The sequence below is a fragment of the Oncorhynchus mykiss genome, chromosome 6 (genome assembly GCF_057628025.1).
Source record: "Oncorhynchus mykiss isolate SJ-2025 chromosome 6, ASM5762802v1, whole genome shotgun sequence".
In the NCBI taxonomy this organism is placed as follows: domain Eukaryota; kingdom Metazoa; phylum Chordata; class Actinopteri; order Salmoniformes; family Salmonidae; genus Oncorhynchus; species Oncorhynchus mykiss.
The window spans coordinates 81936284-81954838 of NC_143027.1; the positions used below are offsets into that span (position 1 = coordinate 81936284).

General features: G+C 42.8%; 1 protein-coding gene across 6 annotated transcripts in view; it reads left to right on the top strand.

Moving 5' to 3' along the window:
• Positions 1-1791: 1791 nt before the first annotated feature.
• Positions 1792-18555, top strand: part of LOC110526975 (ADAMTS-like protein 5) — a 65610-nt gene continuing 48846 nt past the window's right edge. For all 6 annotated transcript variants that reach the window (XM_090239080.1, XM_090239081.1, XM_090239079.1 and 3 more), the window contains exon 1: positions 1792-3183. Coding sequence is in view for 2 of the 6 variants with exons in the window: in XM_090239079.1 (XP_090095205.1) it covers positions 3164-3183 (20 nt within the window). In the remaining 4 variants the exon portion in view is untranslated. The remainder of the gene's footprint in view (positions 3184-18555) is intronic.

The window sequence follows — 18555 nt, forward strand, 5'->3', positions numbered from 1 at the left end:
TGATTTCCCAGAGAGAGAGAGACATGAAATGAATGAGCTATAGGTGTCTTGACTTGCAGATTAAGATAATGTTCAAGTCCCGGAGGTGTCAGACAGGCAGCACTGAGCTGCTGAGAGGAGAGCAGAGCAGAGGACTGAGGAGGAGGAAAGGGTTGAAGAGGGGAGACACTGGACACTGGGTGTGTGATGAGACCTATGGGAAGGAGGTGTGTGATGAGGCCTATGGGGAGGACGTGTATGATGAGGCCTATGGGGAGGAGGTGTGTGATGAGGCCTATGGGGAGGAGGTGTGTGATGAGGCCTATGGGAAGGAGGTGTGTGATGAGACCTATGGGGAGGAGGTGTGTGATGAGGCCTATGTGGAGGAGGTGTGTGATGTGGCCTATGGGGAGGAGGTGTGTGATGAGGCCTATGGGGAGGAGGTGTGTGATGAGGCCTATGGGGAGGAGGTGTGTGATGAGGCCTATGGGGAGGAGGTGTGTGATGAGGCCTATGGGGAGAGACAGGCAGTCTGGGATTCATTGTCAGAGAGACGGATCACACGTGTTCCCCATGTTCTTTTCTCCTATCACTTTTTTACTGGACATTGGTACAACCGCATGGCAAAAATAGGATACTTTCACTAATAGCCAAAGAGATCATTTAAGTGTCATAGGCCTTTATGCAATATAGGTTCAAAGAGCAAAACGTTTGAAAGGCAGCTTGTAGCCATGTAACCTACAGGTCAAGAAGAATGCAGAGCAGAACTTTTGTGTCTGACAGCTACAGTAGCCTGCCACAGACAATATACACAGTAGGCTTGCTACAGGTAACTGTCAGAATAAAGGAAACACCAACATAAAGTGTCTTCATAGGCTGAGCTCACAGGACAGCTTCAAAGAGGGGTCTCAAATGAGTATATGGGGTTTAAAGGGTGGGTGTGTGTCTCAGTCACCAGATCTCAACCCAATTGAACACTTAAGGGAGATTCTGGATCAGTGCCTGAGACAGCGTTTTACATCACCATCAACAAAAGGAAGGAATTTAGAAATTTTGGAAGAATGATGTCACATCCCTCCAATAGAGTTCCAGACACTTGTATGATCAATTTGGCATCATTCTTCCACAAGAAATTCCTTCATTTTGTTGTTTTGTTGATGGTGATGTAAAACGCTGTCTCAGGCACTGATCCAGAATCTCCCATAAGTGTTTAATTGGGTTGAGATCTGGTGACTGAGACACACACACACACACACACACTTTAAAGCCCCTATACTCCTTTGAGACCCCTCTTTCAAAGTCACTGAGATCTCTTCTTCTAAGCGCTTAGAAAAAAGGTTATCTACAACCTAGAAGGGTTGTCCCCATTGAGGAACCCTTTGAAGAAACCCTTTGGGCTCCAGGTAGGACCCCTTTGGGCTCCAGGTAGGACCCCTTTGGGCTCCAGGTAGGACCCTTTGGGCTCCAGGTAGAACCCCTTTGGGCTCCAGGTAGGACCCCTTTGGGCTCCAGGTAGGACCCTTTCCACAGGAGGTTCTACATGGAAGCCAAAGGGGATATCCTATGGCGACAGCCGAAGAACCCTTTTGGAAATCTTTTTCTAAGAGTGCAGCCATGGTAGGCACAACAATGGGCAACTGGGCATTTTTATACATGACCCTAAGCATGTTGTTAATTGCTTAATTAACTCATGAACCACATCTGTGTGAAAGCATCTGCTTTCAATATACTTTGCATCCCTCATTTACTCAAGTGTTTCCTTTATTTTGACAGTTATGTGTACATAACGCAGTCCCCAACTCTAATCATTTCAGACACAGAGACTAAAATAGCAGATCCTTCGATTCCTGTTTTTTTTGTTTTTTTTTGCGGGGCTACTGAGCGACAGCACTCTCGATTGGACGCGCTGAGTGAAAGGGGGAGTGTTTACTACATTTTCAATGGAATGCAGCATAGGGGAGCGGGCCTCAGGTGTAGGCAGCGTGCTGAAGCGATAACTGGATACGCTCAGATATGAGAGAAGCTTTTTTTTCCGGCGAGTTTCTTTTTTGACAAGCTGATCCCTATTGGTGAACTATAACTAAAGGGTGGTTGTCGCTTGCGGGGTTATTATTATGTATTAATTGACAGCGTTCTATTCTATCTGAAAAGGCTTGCGTGTGTAAGATATTCACAAAAGGACTGGGCCCTAAACAACTTGTTTCAATTGAGAGAGAGAGGGACAGGGCTACCTACCTGTCCTGTTGGTTGCTGGTAGCGGCGTATCAGAAGGATATTATTTTCCGGCTGCAAGTGGAACAGACGTTGACTCATGAAGAATACAGAGGAGTAACCTAGTCATACATTTTCTTAGCATATCTATTTGTTCGTAATGCTCCACCAACATGTAAGAGCTCGTTCAAAAAAAAGATGCTTAAATGGGAAAAAAACACAATTATCCTTGTATTTTTCACAATATTGATTTTGTGCGCATGTGAAAATAGACAACGGCAGGCTAAATCGAACGTTCATGCCATTTTAAGAGCATATGCCTACTGTTCTTATATTAGCCTACCGTTGCTAAATTGCCTGAATTGTAAACCAAATTTGTCAGATTGCAATCATATTCTTGCCAGTAGTTTAGCCTATGCTTTCTGTACACTAATCTAGCAATCGGGTGTGCGATCACCTGCGCTATTGGCACCATTCCAATGATAAACCATTGCGTTTTCCAATGTTATCCGCAGAAAAGTTATCGCTGAGATAAGGACATAATACAAATGTCATTTAATCCTGCACGGCCAGGCGCAGAGCGCAGTGTGTGTCCTGTGACATTGCACCTGAATGTCTACTTGGCGAGAGAGATGAGTTTTGCCTCGTCTTCCAAAAGAGATTCGTCACGCCTTTCGCAGGAAGAACATGGAATAGAACTGGATATATTTGGAACTCGTTGGATAGCCAAACGTTCTAAGCTTGAATGAAAGAGACCACAAGTTAATTAATTATCTGGTTATGGTATTTCAACAAATTATGAATTTCAACTAAATTTGAGCTTAAATTCGTGAACGTTCCCTTGGACTCCACTGACTCCGGATGCCCAACAAACCAATTGACTGAGCTGAAACTGCTTGGATCAGGATGCAAGCGTAAAATTGCACCTGACATCGAATGCAACACAGCTGATCACATTTGACAAGGACCTACTATGTCAACATTACCAACCAGGTAAGATGCAGGTGTATGGTTATAAACGCAGGTGTATGGTTATAAACGCAGGTGTATGGTTATAAACACAGTTTAACATTTGATATAGCCTACAAGTTTACGTACAAGTGCAGCGTATATGCTGAAGTAGCCTATGTTTATGCTGAAGTATATGTTTATGACGTTGTACATTTTAAAAATATGACGTTGTACATACCTCTGATAAAGTTACCATTAATCCACACAGCCTAATTGTTATAGTGAAAGAAAGGGGAGTATTTAGTGGCCCATATCAAGTGATTTTAAGTTGATTTAGGAACTTGGCAAACTCACACCTAGTCGATTATTGCTGTAATCCGAGAGGTGTGTGTGTGTGTGTGTGTGTGTGTGTGTGTGTGTGTGTGTGCGCGCGCTACACCAGTTGTTCCCAAACTTTTTATAGTCCCATACCCCTTCAAACATTCAACCTCCAGCTTTGTACCCCCTCTAGCACCAGGGTCTTTGTTCTCTCAAATGTTGTTTTTTGCCATCATTGTAAGCCTGCCACACACACTATATGATACATTTATTAACTTCTTATGGCTGCATGGGCAGTATTGAGTAGCTTGGATGCCCAGAGGTGCCCAGAGTAAACGGCCTGCTCCTCAGTCCTAGTTGCTAATATATGCATATTATTATTAGCATTGGAGAGAAAACACACTGAAGTTTATAAAACTGTTTGAATGATGTCTGTGAGTAGAACAGAACTCACATGGCAGGCAAAAAACCTGAGAAGAAATCCAAACAGGAAGTGGGAAATCTGAGGTTGGTTGATTTTCAACCCAGCCCCTATTGAATACACAGTGGGATATTGGTTATGTTGCACTTCCTAAGGCTTCCACTAGATGTCAAGCGTCTTTAGAAACTTGAATGATGCTTCTACTGTGATGTGGAGCCGGATGGGAGCTGTTTGAGTCAGTGGTCTGGCAGAGAGCCAGATCCTGGTCACATGCATTTCACATGATAGCGACTTGCGTTCCATGGCTTTTCTACAGACATAGGAATTCTCCGGTTGGAACGTTATTGAAGATTTATGATAACAACATCCTAAAGATTGATTCTATACTAAGTTTGACAAGTTTCTTCGACCTGTAATATAACTTTTTGAAGTTTTCGTTCGGCTGGACCTGCACGAGCGTTTGGATTTGTGTACTAAACGTGCTAACAAAAGTAGCTACTTGGACATAAATAATGGACATTATCGAACAAAACAAACATTTATTGTGGAACTAGGATTCCTGGGAGTGCATTCTGATGAAAATCATCAAAGGTAAGGGAATATTTATTATGTTATTTCTGATTTCTGTTGACTCCAACATGGCGGATATTTTTTTTTTTTTTCTGAGCGCCGTCTCAGATTATTGCATGGTTTGCTTTTTCCGTAAAGTTAAAAAAAAAATCTGACACAGCGGTTGCATTAACTTCTTGACGCACCCATCCCGTTAGCGAGATCATTTTAGTCAACATCCGCTGAATTGCAGAGCGCCAAATTAAAATTAAATAACTAAAAATATTTAATTTTCATGAAATCACAAGTGCAATATAGCAAAACACAGCTTAGCTTGTTGTTAATCCACCTGGCATGTCAGATTTCAAAAAAGCTTTTCGGTGAAAGCATACCAAGCATTTATGTAAGGACATCTCTCTCAGCAGACAAAACATTACAAACAGCTAGCAGCAAAGTAGATTGGTCACGAAAGTCAGAAAAGCAATAAAATGAATGGCTTACCTTTGATGATCTTCGGATGTTTGCACTCACGAGACTCCCAGTTACACCATAAATGTTCCTTTTGTTCCATAAAGATTATTTTATATCCAAAATACCTCCATTTGGTTGGCGCATTATGTTCAGAAATCCACAGGCTCGAGCGGTCACGACGGGGCAGACGAAAATTCCAAATAGTATGCGTAAAGTTCGTAGAAACGTCAAACGTTTTTTAGAATCAATCCTCAGGTTGTTTTTACAATATATAATCGATAATTTTTCAACCAGACAGTAGCTTCTTCAATATGAGAGAGAGAGAGAAAATGTCTGTCCACTCTGTTGGCGCATGCAAAGCGCTGCTGGCACCCAGCCATCCACTGACGCGATCTGATCTTTCTTGCTCATTTTTCAGAATAAAAGCCTGAAACTATGTCTAAAGACTATTCACACCATGTGGAAGCCATAGAAAAAGGAATGTGGTTCATATCCCTTTAAATGGAGGGAAGGCATGCAATGGAACAGGGAGTTTTCAAAATAGAAGCCACTTCCTGGTTGGATTTTCCTCAGTTTTTCTCCTGCAATATCAGTTCTGTTAAACTCACAGACAATATTTTGACAGTTTTGGAAACTTTAGTGTGTTTTCTATCCTAATCTGACAATTACATGCATATTCTGGGCCTGAGAAATAGGCAGTTTCATTTGGGTACGTTTTTCATCCAAACATCAAAATACTGCACCCTTCCATACTTCCATGTCTAACAATTGTATTTATCAACATCTTAAAATGAGTATTTCTGTAAAATGACGTGGCTCTCTGCAATATCACCGGGTGTTTTTGGAACTAGTGAACAATGTACACTGATATTTTTTTAAATATAAATATGAACTTTATCAAACAAAACATACATGTATTGTGTTACATGAAGTCCTATGAGTGTCATCTGATGAAGATCATCAAAGGTTAGTGATTAATTTGATCTCTATTTGTGCTTTTTGTGACTCCTCTCTTTGGCTGGAAAATGGCTGAATTTTTCGGTGAGTTGGTGGTGACCTAACATAATCGTTTGTGGTGCTTTCGCTGTAAAGCCTATTTGAAATCGGACACTGTGGTGGGATTAACAACAAGATTACCTTTAAAACGGTATAAAATACATGTATGTTTGAGGAATTGTAATTTTAATTATTATTAGGAATTTTAATTTCTGTTGTTTTGAATTTGGGGCCACTCCACTTTCACTGGCTGTTGTCATATCGATCCCGTTAACGGGATTGCAGCCCTAAGAAGTTTTAAATATAAGAATGAGTGTGAGTTTGTCACAACCCGGCTTGTGGGAAGTGACGACGAGCTCTCAGGGCACAAATAATCAATAATTGTGCTCTTTATTTAGCCATCTTACATATAAAACCTTATTTGTTCATCTGTGAATAACTCACCACAGGTTAATGAGAAGGGTGTGCTTGAAAGGATGCACATAACTCTGCAATGTTAGGTTGTATTGGAGAGAGTCTGTCTTAAATAATTTTCCATACAGTCTGTGTCTGTATTTAGCTTTCATGCTAGTGAGGGCCGAGAATCCACTCTCACATAGATACGTGGTTGCAAAGGGCATCAGTGTCTTAACAGCTCGATTTGCCAAGGCAGGATACTCTGAGTGCAGCCCAATCCAGAAATCTGACGTTGGTTCTGATTTAAATAAAATTTTCACAGAACCGCTAGTTGCAGTTTTGATGACGCTCTCTTGTTCAGATATCGGTAAGTGGACTGGAGGCAGGGCAGGAAAGGGGTAACGAATCCAGATTTTTGTCATTCGTGTCGGGAAAGTACCTGCGTAATTGCGCACCCAACTCACTCAGCTGCTTCGCTATATCACATTTGACATTGTCCGTAAGCTTGAGTTCATTTGCACACAAAAAATTATACAATGATGGAAAGACCTGTGTGTTGTCCTTGTTAATGCAGACAGAGAAGAGATCCAACTTCTTAATCAGCCTCAATTTTGTCCCGCACATTGAATATAGTTGCGGAGAGTCCCTGTAATCCTAGATTCAGATCATTCAGGTGAGAAAAAACATCACCCAGACAGGCCAGTCGTGTGAGAAACTCGTCATCATGCAACAAGTCAGACAAGTGAAAATTATGGTCAGTAAAAACTTTAAGCTTGTTTCTCAATTGTAAAAAACGTGTCAATACTTTGCCCCTTGATAACCAGCGCACTTCTGTATGTTGTAAAAGCGTTACATGTTCGCTGCCCCACCATTTTCACTGTAGTGTCCAAAATGTCTTTCAAGCTGTCAGGCATTCCCTTGGCAGCAAGAGCCTCCCGGTGGATGCTGCAGTGTACCTAATTGGCGTCGGGAGTAACTGCTTGCACGGGCATTACCACTCCACTATGTCTCCCTGTCATGGATTTTGCGCCATCAGTACAGACACCAACATAAGCAGCAGCTGCGTTTGGCTACATATGGACCGTTATTGGAATTCCCACGAGAGAGTAACGGTTAATGTGATTGGATGTTAATTATTTGACTAGGCTACCTGTATTTTACATTTATTTTTGGCAGTGAAACGAGGCTACTCAGGTAAGAAAAAAACCTCACCCAAATGTATAGACCCATTGGAAAATATAAATGGACTGTTGGAAAATGTGAATAACATTTTTATTTGGCGTACCCCTGAAGGCATTGCGCGTACCACAGTTTGGGAATACCTGGTCTACACCAAGGGATGGTCGGTGATAAATTCCAGTGGCAGTTTGTCTCCTGTGTGACTGTGTAGCCTACTATAAAAATATATAATGGCGTTAGTGTATTAAAGCATCCATGTCTGATTTATCAAATTTAACTATGAAGGTGCTGTGTGATTTGTATATGAGTATATTAAGATTATTTAGAGAACACATGATCTTTTCAACAATAAACAACTGTAAGATTACCTGTGATGTACATGGTATGTCCTTGAATGGAGGTTGGCTAACACTTAAAAAATGCTATTATTAGGTCTAGTGACTACACATTATGATAAACAAGTGAAAGTTTGGTCTTGAACGCCCTGACAAACATACAGCGTGTGTGTGTACGTGCTTTTGTTTGCTGTGTGTGTGTGTAACAGTCCCTGTCAGAGTATGATGCAGATACAGTCAGGCATACTCATCAAGAGTGGAGTGAAGTAGCTTTACTAGTCTGAGGTAATCCCCATTCATATACTGAGAGACTGCAGCAGCATGGCTTGTATAGAAGCCCCTGGCTGTGCATTCCTCTCATCCGGCTCCATTACCTTTATCTCCAAATGTCAGAGGCTATAAATATCCCATCATGGCAGTTCTACAGAACCGCCCCACTAGAATAAGGGGAGTCTCATGGCAGTTCTACAGAACCGCCCCACTAGAATAAGGGGAGTCTTATCATGGCTGTTCTACAGAACCGCCCCACTAGAATAAGGGGAGTCTTATCATGGCTGTTCTACAGAACCGCCCCACTAGAATAAGGGGAGTCTTATCATGGCTGTTCTACAGAACCGCCCCACTAGAATAAGGGGAGTCTCATCATGGCTGTTCTACAGAACCGCCCCACTAGAATAAGGGGAGTCTTATCATGGCTGTTCTACAGAACCGCCCCACTAGAATAAGGGGAGTCTCATGGCTGTTCTACAGAACCGCCCCACTAGAATATTTAATATTTTATTTTCCTGAAGAGTTGAAGTATCATCTATTGTTCCTAGATATTGTATGTTATTCATGGAAGAAGATATTCCTGGGGGGAAATGAGAATCAGAACATCTGGGTGTGCTTTGGGATTTTAGACCTAATGAAGCACTTTTTGACTAAACAAGTGCAGTTTTTATATTAAAAGCACACATAAAATAGCGACTCTTCTCGACTTAATGGACGACATGAGCTTCCTCAGGATCAACCTATGATGTTTCCTTTACAGGTCTGTAGTCTGTCAAATTGGCTAATGTGAGATCAGGTTGAATACTCGGGACATGAGAGGGATATGTCTTTCTCCCAGATCCGTCTCTTAAGGAATGTTTGTTTGGGAGCGAGACAGCTCAATGTACTATGGCACGCTGCTCAAATCCCTCCGGAATGAGTTTCCTAATTAAAGCGACAGTTTCAGAATGTCGATGTCGTCACTCGAGATCTCTTCCCCCGGGGGTGGAATTTCTATCGCTTGGCGATGGGCATGTATGTTTATGCATGAAGCAGCGTGTAATTGATACTTTAATGAAGGTCATGGATAAGCAGGTCTCATCCTTGATGGTGTAAAGTAGGTTCGGATCAATGTTCGCGTGTTTGAAACCTGAAGACGTGTGTCTGCTCCAAGCTCAGGGGCTCCGTGCGCAGGAGACCCGGATACACGGAAGCCAAACCGGCTGCGCGCGTGCGCCATCGTGCATACATTTATTTTGTCCCCCTACACCAAACGCGATCACAACACGCAGGTTACAATATCAAAACAAACTCTGAACCAGTTACAGTAATTTGGGGACAGGTCGAAAAGCATTAAACATGTATGGTAATTTGTCCTATTTAGCTAACATGCTGTTGCTAGCTAATTTGTCCTGGGATATAAACATTGAGTTGTTATTTTACCTGAAATGCACAAGGTCCTATAGTCCGACAATTAATCCACACATAGTTTCTAGTCATCTCTCCTCCTTCCATGCTTTTTCATAATTGATATTATATGGTGATGGCATCTATACTTTCATAGTATTACCACGACAACTGGCTAAACAGTTTGTCTTTCAATCACCTGCTTCTATAAACCAATGAGGAGATGGGAGAGGCAGGACTTGCAGCGCGATCTGCGTCAGAAATAGAAAGAAGTTCTATTTTATCCCTTGGCATCGCAGACAATTGTTGGCGCGCGCGGGCAGTGTGGGTGCAATAATTGAATAACATGGATTTCTAAATACATTTTGCATGTAAGGCCATCGGCATACTGGGATTGTGTCAGAATTTCAGATGAATCAAATGTTCTTTCAATGGGAGTTGCCGGATAAATGAAAATGGATGATTGTCTGACAAAAAAACGCACAAACTATGTCTTTTGACTGATTAAACTCTTGATTTGTGTTGTACTTTTGACAGTTTCATAGTTGTTCAGGAGTCTGTGTGGCAGTAGCCTTAGTACTCTGGTCGGTCACACTGTGATATAGCCCCTTCTGTTTTAAACTTTTGACACTATTAAGCAGAGCCATGCCGAGCTGTACTGTGCTGGCCTGGTTATGTACCCACCATAGTTGCTGGAAGTGAAACCTCGCTGGAAATAACAACAATGTGAAAAGAACATACAGTATCTGAGCCGGCACAGTGGACTGTCGCTTTGGGTAAGCACAACTATACCTTGTATTTGTGTGCGGTTGGGATATACTAATGATTCAAATAATGTGGATGGATCCTCATTGAGTGACAGTGGAGTGTCGCAGAGTACACTGTCAGATAAGACTTTACAGGTCAATAGTCACGTCAGGAATGCTATGACTATGATAGTTCAGTTGTTTGTCTATATTAATGTCACCTTGCACTTTCTCCCCCAATCACATGTTTGTGTGTTTGCTGGTATTCCATTGTACTCTGGTCCCAGATCTGTTTGTGCTGTCTCTCAACTTCTATCATCATATGATTTGGCATGAATGATGACCACACAGATGTAGGATCTTAATTTTAACAATCTGTCGCAGGAGAACTGTAGAACTTGTTGTGTATTTGAGGCTTAATAGACAACAGATGTTTCTAATTCCCTCTATGAAATGTCAGACTTTATTTTTCATTACGAAAAATGTATCAGCCCCTACAAAAATGGCCATGAATTATCATTCACATTTCCTGTTGCTACAGGATTATTTTCCTGCTGTAGGATACTGGTTAAAATTAAGAGCCTACAACATTAGGAGTTAGCTACAGTGGGGAGAACAAGTATTTGACACACTGCCGATTTTGCAGGTTTTCCCTACTTACAAAGCATGTAGAGGTCTAATTTTTATCATAGGTACACTTCAACTATGAGAAACGGAATCTAAAACAAAAATCCAGAAAATCACATTGTATGATTTTTAAGTAATTCATTTGCATTTTATTGCATGACATAAGTATTTGATACATCAGAAAAGCAGAACTTAATATTTGGTACATAAACCTTTGTTTGGAATTAGAGATCATACGTTTCCTGTAGTTCTTGACCAGGTTTGCACACACTGCAGCAGGGATTTTGGCCCACTCCTCCATACAGACCTTCTCCAGATCCTTCAGGTTTCGGTGCTGTCGCTGGGCAATACAGACTTTCAGCTCCCGCCAAAGATTTTCTATTGGGTTCAGGTCTGGAGACTAGCTAGGCCACTCCAGGACCTTGAGATGCTTCTTACGGAGCCACTCCTTAGTTGCCCTGGCTGTGTGTTTCGGGTCGTTGTCTTGCTGGAAGACCCAGCTCTTACTGGGGGAAGGAGGTTGTTGGCCAAGATCTCGCGATACATGGCCCCATCAATCCTCCCCTCAATACGGTGAAGTCGTCCTGTCCCCTTTGCAGAAAAGCATCCCCAAAGAATGATGTTTCCACCGCCATGCTTCACGGTTGGGATGGTGTTCTTGGGGTTGTACTCATCCTTCTTCTTCCTCCAAACACGGCGAGTGGAGTTTAGACCAAAAAGCTCTATTTTTGTCTCATCAGACCACATGACCTTCTCCCATTCCTCCTCTGGATCATTCAGATGGTCATTGGCAAACTTCAGACGGGCCTGGACATGCGCCGGCTTGAGCAGGGGGACCTTGCGTGCGCTGCAGGATTTTAATCCATGACGGCGTAGTGTGTTACTAATGGTTTTCTTTGAGACTGTAGTCCCAGCTCTCTTCAGGTCATTGACCAGGTCCTGCCGTGTAGTTCTGGGCTGATCCCTCACCTTCCTCATGATCATTGATGCCCCACGAGGTGAGATCTTGCATGGAGCCCCAGACCGAGGGTGATTGACCGTCATCTTGAACTTCTTCCATTTTCTAATAATTGCGCCAACAGTTGTTGCCTTCTCACCAACCTGCTTGCCTATTGTCCTGTAGCCCATCCCAGCCTTGTGCATGTCTACAATTTTATCCCCGATGTCCTTACACAGCTCTCTGGTCTTGGCCATTGTGGAGAGGTTGGAGACTGTTTGATTGAGTGTGTGGACAGGTGTCTTTTATACAGGTAACAAGTTCAAACAGGTGCAGATAATACAGGTAATGAGTGGAGAACAAAGAAAAACTAACAGGTCTGTGAGAGCTGGAATTCTTACTGGTTGGTAGGTGATCAAATACTTATGTCATCCAATAAAATGCAAATGAATTACTTAAAAATGATACAATATGATTTTCTGGATTTTTGTTTTAGATTCCGTCTCTCACAGTTGAAGTGTACCTATGATAAAACATTACAGACCTCTACATGCTTTGTAAGTAGGAAAACCTGCAATATCGGCAGTGTATCAAATACTTGTTCTCCCCACTGTATACAGCACAAACAGACCTGGGACACTCCAAAATCTCTAGCCACTTTAATAATAAAAAAATGGATGTAATAAATGTATCACTAGTCACTTTAAACAATGCCACTTTATATAATGTTTACATACCCTACATTACTCGTCTCATATGTATGTACTGTACTCTACTATCTACTCCATCTTGCTTATGCCGCATGGCCATCACTCATCCATATATTTATATATACATATTCTTATTCATTCCTTTACACTTGTGTGTATAAGGTAGTTGTTGTGAAATTGTTAGATTACTTGTTAGATATTACTGAACGGTTGGAACTAGAAGCACAAGCATTTCCCTACACTCGCATTAACATCTGCTAACCATGTGCATGTGACCAATACAATTGGATTTGATTTGACCAGACTAATTCCACAGTGAAAACCAAGTGTATAAATTGGTGTATTTTCAATTCTCAGTGGAGGAAGTGTTGGTGGAAAAATTGTGTTCTAATGTGTTTGTCAGTGACCTAAAAGGAGATCAGGTCATATTCATTAGGCACCAAACGAAAGAAAACAGACCGAAACAGGCAGGGGCTACCTGAACTTGACAAAGAAACGCACATTTTCGTTTGGCATTGCAAAACATTTTAGAAAATGTTCAGTTGCTTTCCCTACTGAACACGACCCTGGTGTTATTCACCATGTCAGCAGATCCAAATGTTGGAGCTGGCTGAGGAAGAGCATGACCATAGATGGCCAGCCAGACTGGATCAGACGGACGGTCGGTCTCAGTAAAATGTGAAAAGATAAGCTCATAATCCAAGAGGTATGACAATGTCAAGAGATTTCGTCTGTTTGTCCTGAGAAGGAGAACGATGGTGCAGCCAGTCAGGCAGTAGAGGAACAGAGGAGTATCTTTGAGTTCTAGGAGCAATGGTCAGAGACCCCAAGACACAACTAAGGTGTGGGATTAGTTTAAACAGCAACCTCTGTCTTTAGAATAGCATCACATTAAACATAATGCATTTGGTCAATACTCAGCACTGCTTTTCAAAGTAAATGTCTTAAACTCCTTATGTTGCTTAAAGGGGCATTACACAAAGTTAAAGTTAGTCAAAAGACTTGTACCACACCATCAGTTGTGTTGATCCAATTTCCTGCCTCAACTGAAACAAATTCATTATATGGTGCTAATTTTTGTCATTCATTTTGGATTAATGTATACCCATGGATCGACCCTTTAAGTGCTTCATGACTCGTGCAATGATGAATTGTTGCCTCATTGATTGGGCTAATCCCTGACCAGGATCATTGCCTGACCGTGAGTGTCTCATTGTTCCCGCCCATTAATAGTCTGTTCAGATTTAGGGTTCAAAGGTCATGTTTTTTTAGTCTATTCAACTCTATTTACTGAAGTACCTAGTCTATATGCGTCCACCAGGCCTTGAAGGCAAGCTCTGGAACACTGACCACTAGTAAGTATTGTTTTAATCCTCCCAGACTGCGCTGGATGTGTCGATGTGTTCATACATGCAGAATTGTCTTAACTCAATTAGCTGCGAAACCCCTAGTTTGAAAGTGACTGTTTACTAAAAGCTGTGGCACTATTTACCCTACATTTTCCCCCACGTGGGCCAGCCTCCTAGCAATTCAAGTTCCAGCCAATGAGCTTTCGCCCATTGCCATTTGAGCGACAGCGAGCAAGATGCACACATAGCAAAGCAAGAGAGAGCGCAATGATGTGGTGCACATATCTGTACATATGTGACTTAGTACGCAATTTTCAGGGACCACTTCTGTCTCGTGAGTGCTACTTTCAGAACTACTAGCTGAGAACTATGCAAAAAGTACCAGAGAATCTCTTTTTAAACCAGTGTTCACCAACTAGTGGGTCACTGCTAAGTCCCTGTGGGTCATGGAGGAGGGGGACTGGCTAGAGACACTGTCTTTTGTTCACTTGGTGGATCATTCAGAAGCTACAGATGACGCCGACGTAGTCCGTTAACTCCATGGTGCTCTTTTGTAAAAATAAATAAATACAAATGTAAAAGCTAACGCAAAATGAACTGAATATATCATTATTGCAGTCATAGGGTGTAGCTGTCATTTTTATTGTTTTCTTTACCCAGTTTTATTGTTATGTTTACCCAGAAAAGCACCCCGTTCCCATAGAAACCTTTTGGTAGCTCTGGCACAGCTGCATACATTCAAGAGTATAGTTGGGTCATAGCACAAAACAGTTTAGGCCAGGATTCAATCTGATTGCCACGTTGCCTACAAGCACAATGTTAACGTGTTGCGGAGATTAAATTCAAGGTAAACACAGCAGATGTCAGCTCAATTGGAAATTCCCTTTAAATGTCAAGTGTCATAGGGAGGTTTCACATTTAATCCCGGCCTTAGGAACCACCAGGCCTGACCAGTGTTTTACAGAAATCCGTTGGTTTAGGAACCCATGCCCTGCGCATTTTAGTTCTAGACCAGCAATAACACATCTGATTCAACTAGTGAATCTAATCACCAAGCCCTTGCCTTGATTAGTTGAATCAGGTGTGTTCGTTCTGGGCTGGAACCAAAATGTCCAGTCTTGGGGTCCCTGAAGATGTGTTGGGAAACGATGGCCTACACCAGGGATCATCAACTACACTGAACAGAAATATAAACGCAACATGTAAAGTGTTGGTCCCATGTTTCATGCACTGAAATAAAAAATCCCAGAAATGTTCCATACGCACAAAATGCTTATTTCTCTAAAAAATGTTTGGTGATTTGAACAGGATGATCATTACACAGGTGCACGTTGTGCTGGGGTGGCCACTTTAAAATGAGCAGTTCTGTCTCACAACACAATGCTACAGATGTCTCAAGTTTTGAGGGAGTGTGCAATTGGCATGTTGACTGCAGGAATGTCCACCAGAGCTGTTGCTCTAGAATTGAAATTTAATTTCTCTACCATAAACTGCCTCCAACATATTTTTTGATAATTTGGCAATACCTCCAACCGGCTTCACAACTGCAGAACACGTGTAACCACGGTGCTGAGGAGTATTTCTGTCTGTAATAATTATATTTTGTGGGGGAAAAAACTCATTTTGATTGGCTGTGTCTGGCTCCCCATTGGGTGGGCCTATCCCCTTCCAAGTTGTGTGAAATCCATAGATTAGGGCCTAATGAATTTATTTAAATTGACTGATTTCCTTATATGAACTGTAACTCAGTAAAATCTTTGAAATTGTTGCATGTTATGTTTAATATTTTTGTTAAGTATAGATTCCGCTGCCGGACTATTGTTTCTTCTTCAGCCGATGGTCGGAACATACAGGAATTGCAAATAATTTGCCCAAACAGATATAATATTTGATTAAAACATAATAATTTCAAACCTGGCTTACATTTGTATACGATCACGCGTCTTTATATTATGCGTGGGAATGCTTTGAGTTGATTTCCTGGTGTTTTTAATCTTTCAAATCAAATCAAACTTTATTTGTCACATGCGCCAAATACAACAGGCATTTACTGGACCTTACTGTGAAACGGTTACTTACAAGCCCTTAACCAACAGTGCAGTTCAAGAAGAGTTAAGAAAATATTTAGCAAATAAACTCAAGTAAAAAATAATACAAAGTAACACAATAACGAGGCTATATACAGGGGTACCGGTACCAAATCAAATCAAATTGTATTTGTCACATACACATGGTTAGCAGATGTTAATGCGAGTGCAGCGAAATGCTTGTGCTTCTAGTTCCGACAATGCAGTAATAACCAACGAGTAATCAAGCTAACAATTTCAAAACTACTACCTTATACACACAAGTGTAAAGGGATAAAGAATATGTACATAAAGATATATGAATGAGTGATGGTACAGAGCGGCATAGGCAAGATGCAGTAGATGGTATCGAGTACAGTATATACATATGAGATGAGTATGTAAACAAAGTGGAATAGTTTAAAGTGGCTAGTGATACATGTATTACATAAAGATGCAGTAGATGATATAGAGTACAGTATATACGTATACATATGAGATAAATAATGTAGGGTATGTAAACATTATATTAAGTAGCATTGTTTAAAGTAGCTAGTGATATATTTTACATCAATTCCCATCAATTCCCATTAATAAAGTGGCTGGAGTTGAGTCAGTGTGTTGGCAGCAGCCACTCAATGTTAGTGGTGGCTGTTTAACAGTCTGATGGCCTTGAGATATAAGCTGCTTTTCAGTCTCTCGGTCCCAGCTTTGATGCACCTGTACTGACCTCGCCTTCTGGATGATAGCGGGGTGAACAGGCAGTGGCTCTGGTGGTTGTTGTCCTTGATGATCTTTATGGCCTTCCTGTGACATCGGGTGGTGTAGGTGTCCTGGAGGGCAGGTAGTTTGCCCCCGGTGATGCGTTGTGCAGACCTCACTACCCTCTGGAGAGCCTTACGGTTGTGGGCGGAGCAGTTGCCGTACCAGGCGGTGATACAGCCATCTGTAGAAGTTTGTGAGTGCTTTTGGTGACAAGCCAAATTTCTTCAGCCTCCTGAGGTTGAAGAGGCGCTGCTGCGCCTTCTTCACGATGCTGTCTGTGTGGGTGGACCAATTCAGTTTGTCTGTGATGTGTACGCCGAGGAACTTAAAACTTACTACCCTCTCCACTACTGTTCCATCGATGTGGATAGGGGGGTGTTCCCTTTGCTGTTTCCTGAAGTCCACAATCATCTCCTTAGTTTTGTTGACGTTGAGTGTGAGGTTATTTTCCGAGGGCCCTCACCTCCTCCCTGTAGGCCGTCTCGTCGTTGTTGGTAATCAAGCCTACCACTGTTGTGTCGTCCGCAACCTTTTTTTTATTTTTTTTTATTTTTACCCCTTTTTCTCCCCAATTTCGTGGTATCCAATTGTTGTAGTAGCTACTATCTTGTCTCATCACTACAACTCCCGTACGGGCTCGGGAGAGACGAAGGTTGAATGTCATGCGTCCTCCGATACACAACCCAACCAGCCGCACTGCTTCTTAACACAGCGCGCATCCAACCCGGAAGCCAGCCGCACCAATGTGTCGGAGGAAACACCGTGCACCTGGCAACCTTGGTTAGCGCGCACTGCGCCCGGCCCGCCACAGGAGTCTCTGGTGCGCGATGAGACAAGGACATCCCTACCGACCAAGCCCTCCCTAACCCGGACGACGCTAGGCCAATTGTGCGTCGCCCCACGGACCTCCCGGTCACGGCCGGTTACGACAGAGCCTGTGCGCGAACCCAGGGACTCTGATGGCACAGCTGGTGCTGCAGTACAGCGCCCTTAACCACTGCGCCACCCGGGAGGCCGTCGTCCGCAAACTTGATGATTGAGTTGGAGGCGTGCGTGGCCACGCAGTCGAGGGTGAACAGGGAGTACAGGAGAGGGCTCAGAACGCACTCTTGTGGGACCCCAGTGTTGAGGATCAGTGGGGTGGAGATGTTGTTACCTACCTTCACCACTTGGGGGCGGCCCGTCAGGAAGTCCAGTACCCAGTTGCACAGGGCGGGGTCGAGACCCAGGGTCTCGAGCTTGATGACGAGTTTGGAGGGTACTATGGTGTTAAATGCTGAGCTGTAGTCGATGAACAGCATTCTCACATAGGTTTTCCTCTTGTCCAGATGGGTTAGGGCAGTGTGCAGTGTGGTTGAGATTGCATCGTCTGTGGACCTATTTGGGCGTTAAGCAAATTGGAGTGGGTCTAGGGTGTCAGGTAGGGTGGAGGTGATATGGTCCTTGACTAGTCTCTCAAAGCACTTCATGATGACGGAAGTGAGTGCTACGGGGCGGTAGTCGTTTAGCTCAGTTACCTTAGCTTTCTTGGGAACAGGAACAATGGTGGCCCTCTTGAAGCATGTGGGAACAGCAGACTGGGATAGGGATCGATTGAATATGTCCGTAAACACACCAGCCAGCTGGTCTGCGCATGCTCTGAGGGCGCGGCTGGGGATGCTGTCTGGGCCTGCAGCCTTGCGAGGGTTAACACGTTTAAATGTTTCACTCACCTCGGCTGCAGTGAAGGAGAGTCCGCATGTTTTGGTTGCGGGCCGTGTCAGTGGCACTTTATTGTCCTCAAATCTTTGTCCCTATGACATGGTGCCCACTGCGTTAGAGGGCCAAAGGGCACATTCTAACCTGCAATACACTCTAGTAATCAGTGCACAGTTATGGCAGTAATCTCCGAGA